The following is a 9,597-nucleotide window of genomic DNA, read 5'->3' on the forward strand; positions in this document are numbered from 1 at the left end:
TATGTTAATTGATTAACCTTTCTAGTCAAAGTCAATCTGACTATAATTATAATCTTACTAAGATGATCTCTACTCAAGTTATAACTTAGATTAAAAGTTAATTAGTTAATCATTTATAATATTTTTCTCGCGTACTTATATTATTTAATGGAGGAGATACCTTTATTGTTAAACCACCTAAGTCTTCCGAAAACCATATCTTTGCCACTGTAACTCCGATCTTATTAGTTCTTGAACCTACGGCCTCGTAGCAGTACGTAGAATATTCTTACGCTGTTGTTCTCATGTTTGGTGTACTGTTATGTTTATGTACTCCTTGCCTATTTGTATGTATTTCTATGAGTAGCAGCGAGGTTACAAGTCACCGAAGACCAACTTGGTGAAGTACCTGGAAACTCAAGTCACAGGCAAGTTCTGCCCTTGATCAATCTTCTTTACCTAATAATGTTTCTATTAATCACTGTGACATGCTCAGGTTAATTTGATGGGACCTAATAGGTATCCCTAGTATTGTTTATCCCACACCTTGCAAACAAATGAACTATCGGGTAGATTTGCTATTGCTCTACCTAGTTATGGGAAATTAATGTTATATATGATTATGTTTGATTAATACTGTTGGTTTAATTATTGTTCATGATAAGATTATTGTATTAATTGGAACATGGAGAACCACCCTGGAAAATAGTGCTACCACAAGGTTGGAATGTGACACCCTTGGCCAAGTAATTAGGAAAGCTAGGGATAGATTGCCTTACCCGAAAGGGCAAGCAGGGAGGCATTGCTGCAGAGTATAGGGAGGTCCTCGGGTCGAAATGTTGCGATGGCTTTTCAGACGAGGGATTACTATGCTACCATCTTCCTGGATTAGTAGTGGGTTTTCTCAAACTAGTGGAACTTTAGAAAGGCCTCGTAGTGCTACCCTGCCTTGCCTCCTCGATAGAGGTGTATGGGATTCATGACCCCGTGGCATATGGGTAACACGACTTGTGGGTAAAGATGTGCAACCTCTGTAGAGTGTAAAACTGGTATATCAGCCGTGCTCACGGTCATGAGCGGCTCGGACACTCACATGATTAACTTATGGAATTATACTTAACATGTCATTTGCATTGCATTGTGGGTGTTATTATTAATTGTGATCTCTTATTTATTTGGGTTGGTATCTACTTATACCTAGTAACTGCTAATAAAACTTTGACCAACTTTAAAAGTTACTCAGCTTTAACCCTCTCCTTTGGTAAGCCTTACATTTCACATGAGCCCCCACCGTAAGTGAGCTCATGCACATTATTCCCCACAACTTGTTGAGCGATGAACGTATGTAAGCTCATCCTTGTTATACTCACATTCCGCCCTAGTTCAAGAACAGGTACTAGTGGATAAGGAGCATGAAGGATGCCGTGATGAGTTCGTGAGAGGTCTAGTCCGATGTCTACCTGTCAATTATGGTTGCGGGGATCATTGTCTTCATATGATGGTTGCGGGGATCATTGTCTTCATATAATGTAATTATTTAGCTATTTTGTACATAACTCTTATTATATAGTAAAGAGGTGACATTCATTTCTGTAACATGGGTCATCATATGTGTGAGACTTGATCCTAGCACACATTTGATTCGCGCCTGGATTTGCCCTTAAATCCGGGTGTGACAAATTAAATGAAGAAGTCTTCTCCTCTTATTCTCTTCATTCGGACTTGGTTCTTGATATCTCTAATCCATATTAGACCAAGCTTGTTTTGTTGAGTTATTTTATAGGATCACCTAGGTGCTCTCAGGTAGTTACTTTACATTTCCAAATATGACTAAATATAATTATTCAGATTTCGTCACTAATTTAAACAAAATGAGATTCATTGGGAAAAATACTAAACTTCTAATAAATTATTGTATGATTAAATAATGGTTGAATAATTGGTGTTTCTTTCTTCACTTCTCAAGTGATAATTACTGACAATTCCATTTAACAATTAATGAGCTAGTGTTGTCCTTTTACTAAAAATGATGTCACTCATCAGCATCATAGATGCATTGGTAGTTACCGAACGTTTCCAAAAATGACTCAATATATTTATTAAACGTTTTCGAAAATTACTAGTTTCTAGAAATGATTGAATAAAATATTGTACGTTTTGTCAATGATTGTTCTTTTTCACGCTAGCAATTTCTGTGATAATTACTGAAATTGAGTGATAAATAACTAAAAAACACAAATTATTGAAAGATGATATGGTGTGCAGGGTGGGTGTGCGCGTCTTGCGCGGGAGTCGTGCCCGCGGTCGGTCCTGTTTAGCCTATTCCTAAATCTGCCACCTATCAAACTAGCAAATAAAAGAAACAAAATTATACTTAAGAAGAAATAGTTTTACTAACTATATGAGAAGATAGCAACAACTAGCAAGATATTTAAAACCTTGCTTGGCATACACACGATGCCATTTTCACCGGTGGCATTGGCATCGCATTGGACTATATATGATCTAGTGCAAAGGATCCAACGCCCAATTAACTAGCAAATGCAATGCAATGCAAATATAATTATACTATTTTTAGAAATATATTATGGATATGTAAAGATAAAGTCCTTAGAGATAGGAAGGCATAGAGAGGTGAAGACTAGTACTGTAGATGATCATGCGGTCATGCCAAGTTGGAGGCTCATTCTATATCAAATTTTTAATCACTTACGATGTTTACAAACTAAAGGCCTCCATATAAAATCATGAAACATCTTCAGAGATTCTTCAGTTTCATAAGCATCATACATGACGACTTTTATGAAACCCTGTCAACTTTTTATCATAGCCTCCACACATGGTATCATGACACCTCGATAAGTTTCATAATTTTCTAAATTCGTTTGTTTTTATACAATCTAAAAACAATTGGTTTGCAAGTTCGTCGTCATGTTTTGTGAACAAGGTATTCGATATTTCTGAACGTCCTCAACTTATACACGATACCATGAATATCATTTTACATTCATGTTTCGAATGACTCGTAGTTCAAAATTGAATTATTCAAAGAAATTTAATTAAATGAAATAAATTTAATAAATATAACAAACACTTCAAGAAATATGCCTAAATTGAACATTTAGTTCTAGGTACTGTAAGAACACGGTGAAAAAAGTTTGGGGCAAGAGGAAAATTTTTTAAAACTTTGCCGATTGTCAAAAAAATCAAGTTTAACAATTATTCGTTAGTAACTTTAATAGAATGAGATTCGTCGGGAAAATTACTGAAGTTCTAATAATTTAATGTATAATTAAGTAATAACTGAATAATTGTTGTTTCATTCTGCACTTCTCCGTTTAACAATTATTGTGATTGTGTTGTCTTTTTTACTGAAAATACTGACATTAATTCGTAACTGAGATGCCTTGGCAGTTGCTGAACATTTTAAAAAATGAGTAAATACAACTATTCAGATTTCGTTACTGACTTAAATAGAATGATATTCACTAGGAAAATTACTGAATGTCTAATAAATTAATGAATGATTAAGTAATGACTGAATAATTGATGTTTCTTTCTTCGTTGCTGAAGTGATAATTACTGGCAATTCCGTTGAACAGCTACTGATGAGCTAGTGTTCTCCTTTTACTGAAAATGATGTCACTGATCCGTAACTGAGATCCCTTGGTAGTTATTGAACGTTTCTAGAAATGACTCAATATATTTATTGAATGTTTCCAAAAATGATAAAACGTTTCTAGAAATGGCTGAATAAAACATTAGATGTTTCATATTGTTCTGTCTGCACTAGTAATTACTATAGTTACTTATAATTACTAAAATTAAGAGATAAATGACTAAAAGAGCACAAATTACTAAAATATGCCGTAGCGTGGGGTCTTGCTGTCAGTCTCTTTTAGCCCATTCCTAAAATTATACATAAGAAGAAATTGTTTCACTAACTAGTATCTCCGTTCTCACATATTTGTTGTCTACTAGTTTATTTTTGAACTAAATACGCAATAAATAAAAAAGAATTGCTTGACATACACGCGATGCCATTTTCACCGGTAACGGCATTAGCATCGCATTGGACTATATATGATCTAGTGCAAAGGATCCAGGCATCCAGCGCACAATTAACTAGCAAATGCAATGCAAACCCGCTAGGACAAGCAACGGAACAATCGAGCTTGTAGAAGTGGTAACGACGCGCGCTTGCATCGCAATCGCATGCATGCAACGATGAGGCACATCATGACGTGCCCAGACACCATTAACAGCTACGTGGGCAACCTCACAGAATCCTACACCGACAAGAGCAATGAGCCCAACATGGTGGCAGCCTCCGTCATGATGTTCGCCCTCGCCGGGCTCTTCTTCAACCTCAACCTCTTCAGCGGCATCTCCGACATCAGCGCCATCCTCGACCCTAAAGTCCGGCTCTTCCTCTCGTCGGCGCTCTCCCTCTTGCTCCCCGTCATGTCCTACCTCTTCTCGGAAGCCAAGAATAACGCCGGCAACACCACCCGCGTGGGCACTGTCCACGTCGCTGACCTCTCGCTGAGGGCCGGCATCATCCTTGCATGGATGCTCCTGGTGGAGCTCCTGCGCAAGAAGGTGGACGAGATCCGCATGCGCGGCTACTCCGGCACCGTCCAGCGCGCCGGCCGCGTCGTCTGGCTGGGAACCCTCGTCTTCTTCAACATCAAAAGCACCGGGCGGAAAGCGGTGTTCGCCATCCTCTGGATCCTCTGCGCCACCCGGGTGCTGCAGAGGATCGCCTTCACCGAGTTCGGGAAGCGCTCCTACGCCCATGGCAAGAACGCCCGCCTCATCAGCTCGTACATGGCGCAGATCCTGGAACAGGAGGAGCCTCGAGCTTCTGTCGTCCATGGCGATGCTGCTGCTGGGGACGAGGTGCTCAAGAGCTGCAACTACATTGTCATGGGAGAGGATACGCTGGTGGACATTGAGCCCACTGCAGATGGCTACAAGCTGGACGAGCAGGCCAGCGGCTCCCCACCACGCTACGACGACGGCGGCGTTGTCAAATGGGTCAGAGAAAACGATAGCATCGTCACCGTCGGCAAAGTCTGGGAGCTCGATGACAGTGACAAGTTCTTCACCTCCCAAAATCAGATCCAGCGCCTGAAGAGGATCTGCCTCTCGTTCGCTCTCTTCAAGCTACTGCGCCGAAGGTTTGAGCACCTGCCGGCGTTGAGCAAACAAGAAGTGGACGACTCCAGGGACCTACTCCTGAAGGGCCTCTACAACAATGGCGAAACCAGCTGCTCGGCCGAAGCAATGTTCCAGGTCATGAACGACGAGGTGGTCTTCATCAATGAGTACTACCACTCCGTTGTCCCCGTCGTCCTTGCGAGCCCCTTCTTCCTCGTCCTAAACTACTTCCTCCTCAACATCGTCGTAGCCATCCTGTGCGTCATGACCGTCATCCTCTGCGCCAACGGTGACGTCCCCTACGCGTTCCAGAGCATAGCCAAAGACAACTACACCTTGGATTCTGGGGTGTTTAAGATAGCCATCTGCCTCCTGCAGAGAGTCGGCACGCCTTCAAACTTCTTCTCCGTCGTAGACCTCTCCATCACCATCCTCCTGTTCGTCATCTACTTGTACGAGGAGATGTGGGAGTTCTTCGTCTTCCTCCTCTCCAACTGGTTCATGGTGTCCCTGCTCTACAACTACATCTCCAAGCCACGGTGGCTGAGGCACAACTCCTTCCGGGGCACCATGTTCTCGGTGGGTTTCAGCGTCATCATGTGGCTGAGGAGCAAGATGACCCAGCCGAGCCTAACCCTCAAGCAGTTCACCGTCCTCAACGTCCGTTTGCCGCTCAAGCTGCCGCTCTTCCCCGCGTTCACCGGCCTGGCGGTGGAGAAGAAGCCAGTGCCGAACAGTGTGATGAGATCCGTCATCGACTACCTGGCGAAACGTGGACATGGTGCCCCGAACTACGACTACGACCTCGACCGTGGCAGGTCTGCGCTGCGGAGGAACGGCGTCTTCGACAAGCTGTCGTGGGCGTGCGAGAGCGACAGCGTCGCCGAGACCATCCTCACGTGGCACATCGCCACCAGCATCATGGAGGTGAAATGCCGCCCGCGGACGACGGCGGGCAGCAGCGCCGCGGAGGAAACAACCTCCTCCAGCAGGGTGGCCGTCAGGCTGTCCAAGTACTGTGCCTACCTGGTGGCCTTCCACCCGGAGCTGCTGCCGGAGAACCCGGAGAAGGTGGAGCGCGTCTTCGAGGGGGCCAAGGAGGAGCTGAAGGGGATGATCGGCTGCCGGGACTACTACTTCTCGCCGGAGCGGGAGCGGGTCAGGAAGCTCATGGCTGACGGGACGACGACCCTGACCCCCGGTGATGGATGCAGCAGCAGAGTTGTGCGTGACGGCGTGAGGCTAGCAGGGAAGTTGCTGGCGATAGACGACCATAATAATAACCAGTGGCAGGTGTTGGCGGACGTGTGGACGGAGCTCATCATCTACCTGGCGCCGTCGAGCGAGGAGGAGCGTGTGATGGGGCACGAGGACGCCCTGGTGCAAGGAGGCGAGTTCATCACCGTGCTCTGGGCGCTCACCACACACATCGGCGTGTCCAGGCCGCAGCAGCCGGCCAGCAGGCCGCCATGTTGATCTCGTGATCTCCAAGGATGAGGGCCATGGCCATGCATCCCCTTTGGTTTCCACACGTGTTTTGCCCCCTTTTGGTTTGCAGCTTGTTGCTGCTTGATGTTGCTGCTGTTCTTCTTGCTGCATGCATGCTTTGGTGTGTTTTTGTTTTGGCGTGCTGTGTGGTTAATTGTTTGATAGATTGATTTGATTTGTTCCATTACAAAAATTTATTTTGTATCTTTTTTTTTTGAAAAAAAACGGGGGCGAGCCCACCTTACATTAACTGAGAATTGTCACTCAAGAAGAGTGCTATGGATGATACGAAGATTTGTCTCCGCCGTTTAACTGTGACGGTATTGAAAGGAGAGTGCTATACTGCACTGCTCTTTTTTTACTGAGAAATGAAAAAAAAATTAAAGTAAGGATACCCCATAGATATTTTTTTTGAAAGACGCGGCAAGAGAATTGCCACGTCCAAGCTTTATTAAGAGGAAAAAGAGAACACACTTAGACACTTAACTAGCCAAACAGCCCCCCGAAAAAGCCACCCAAGAACTCTAGAAAGAAAAAAAAAGGATAAAGAACGCTACGCAGAGACACTAGCAACCAAAGTCAAAAGAATTAGCAATTCGTTGCTGCCCAAAAACATCCTTGATTAACCCTGCAATCACACACTCTGACTTCTCTAGGCTTTGGAAGGTTCTGATGTTCCGCTCTTTCCAAATCTCCCACCAGAAAAGGATGATCAAACCATCAAACTCTCTCCTTGAGCATTTATCGACTTTGGCTCTGCACTTGTTCCACCAAGTGTTTATTGACGAAGATTGTGCCATCCCTGGCAGCAACGCGAGGTCAAGCCAATGAGAAAGTTGCGCCCACACCGCCCTAGTGAAGATACAGTTTTGGAACAAGTGGGTTATAGCTTCTGGTTCTTGTTTGCAAAGTCTGCAGATCGGATCATTACTCCAACCTCTTTTTTGGAGATTTTCAGCTGTTAAGATCTTATTATGTAGTAGAGTCCACGCGAAGAAACGACATTTTGGCTCCACTTTCGCCTTCCAAATTGGTAATAGATTGCACTTGGCATACCCTCCAATGAATTGGGCCAAATAGGCACTCCTGGTTGAGTAGGCACCATCATTGGTCCAGCACCAGTAAATGGCATCCTCAATCCCTGGATTTAATTGCACCTCGCGCAGAGCTTCCTAGAGAGCCACGAACTCTCTAATTTCCTTGGCCCCAACAACTGGAGAAATGTGGAATATCCATCTGTTATTTGTTGTGGCTTTTAGAACTGAAATATTCTTCCGTGAGGACTTGGCAAAGAGCGTGGGAGCTATCAATCGTGCCGACATGCCATCGATCCAACACGAATGCCAAAAAGAGGCTTTAACCCCATTGCCCACTATCACCACTATAGACGCATGAAAGAGATCCCGATCAACCTTGCTACAGGGAATGTCCAAACCGACCCAAGCTCTTTCTTAATTTTTCCATTCAAACCAAAGCCAACGAAGCCGTAAAGCTCTTGCAAAACGCTCCAGATCGACGATTCCCAAACCACCTAGGTTCAAAGGGCACTTCACTAACGGCCACCTGACAAGGCAGTGTCCCCCAGAAATATTTTCTGCTTCCTCTCCCTTCCACAAGAAACTACGACGAATTTTGTCAATTTGCTTGAAAATCCACCTCTGTTCTGGGAACACAGTCAAGTGGTAAATCGGTTGAGCTGATAGCACTGTTTTAACCAAAGTCAATCGTCCAGCCTTAGATAATAGTTTCCCTTTCCATCCTGAAAGTCTGGCCCGCACCTTGTCTAACAGTGGCTACACATCAATTTTTCGGAGGTTTCTCAAATGCAGGGGGAGCCCAAGATATCTACTCAGGAATGATGCCAGCTTCCCCGGGAACCACATGGGCAAAGATTCGACCACATCTGCATGACAACGGATGGGAAAAATTTCCGTCTTATTAAGATTAAACTTAAGCCCCGAGCAACGACTGAAAGTTTGCATGATACTTTGGAGGACGTCGAGCTCGGCCTCAACTGGTTTGACAAAAATACCCGCATCGTTAGCGTACAAAGAGCAATTAAGGGTTGCCGGTCGTGGAACGATTTGCGAAAGGATTCCTGACTGGATCGCCCGCTCAATAATTCTTTGAAAAGGATCGATGGCGAGGATAAAGAGCATAGGGGACAAGGGGTCACCTTGCCGGAGTCCCCTCAAATGGGTAATTCTCCTACCCGGCTTTCCATTCATAAGCACACGAGAATATGATGAAGCGAGGAGAGCAGCAATCCAATTTCTCCATTTGGCACCGAAGCCAAGAATCGCAAGGACTTCTAACAAGTGAGCCCAGCTGACAGAATCAAACGCCTTGGAAATATCAAGCTTGATGAAAAGTGCTTCGCATTTATTCTTGTGCAATTTTTGGATGACTCTCTGTACATATAGAAAGTTGTCATGTATACTCCTCCCTTTGATGAAGGCATTCTGCGATCTGGACACCAGCTGCTCAAGCCTAGGTTCTAATCTTTCTGCTAGTAGCTTTGTTAGAACCTTCACTAAGCTGTTTATCAAACTAATCGGCCTGAAATCAGCAAGGCAGAGTGCCCCCTCTTTTTTTGGAAGGAGAACAATGTTTGCTTCATTCGCAAGATGGAGCTTAGAAGTGCGGTGATTATAGAATCCAATGAGAGCATTGACCAAATGTGTCTTAACAATACTCCAGCATTTTTTATAGAACAATCCAATGTAGCCATCAGGACCTGGAGCTTTCTGGGAAGGTATTGCCCGAATAACTTTGTTTATTTCATCCTCAGAAAAGGGGTTTCTAAGTCACTCAAGTCTGAAGCCTCATAACCAAGAAAAGACTAGTTCAACGCCTGCTCCCTAGCTGAGTGAGATCCTAACAGATTTTTAAAATACTGAAAAGCCACCTCCTCCTTATCTGTATGGGTCAAAGCGATACCAGCGTTAGAATGCAGCTCCCCGATGA

General features: G+C 44.2%; 1 protein-coding gene across 1 annotated transcript; it reads left to right on the forward strand.

The window, feature by feature from the left end:
- Nucleotides 1-4,087: 4,087 nt before the first annotated feature.
- Nucleotides 4,088-6,880, forward strand: LOC100275711 (putative DUF594 domain containing family protein). The gene has a single exon (NM_001149736.2). The coding sequence runs from the start codon at nucleotides 4,195-4,197 to the stop codon at nucleotides 6,616-6,618; it is 2,424 nt and encodes an 807-aa protein (NP_001143208.1). The 5' UTR covers nucleotides 4,088-4,194; the 3' UTR covers nucleotides 6,619-6,880.
- The last annotated feature ends 2,717 nt before the right edge of the window (nucleotides 6,881-9,597 follow it).

The sequence above is a fragment of the Zea mays genome, chromosome 6 (assembly GCF_902167145.1).
Source record: "Zea mays cultivar B73 chromosome 6, Zm-B73-REFERENCE-NAM-5.0, whole genome shotgun sequence".
In the NCBI taxonomy this organism is placed as follows: Eukaryota; Viridiplantae; Streptophyta; class Magnoliopsida; order Poales; family Poaceae; genus Zea; species Zea mays.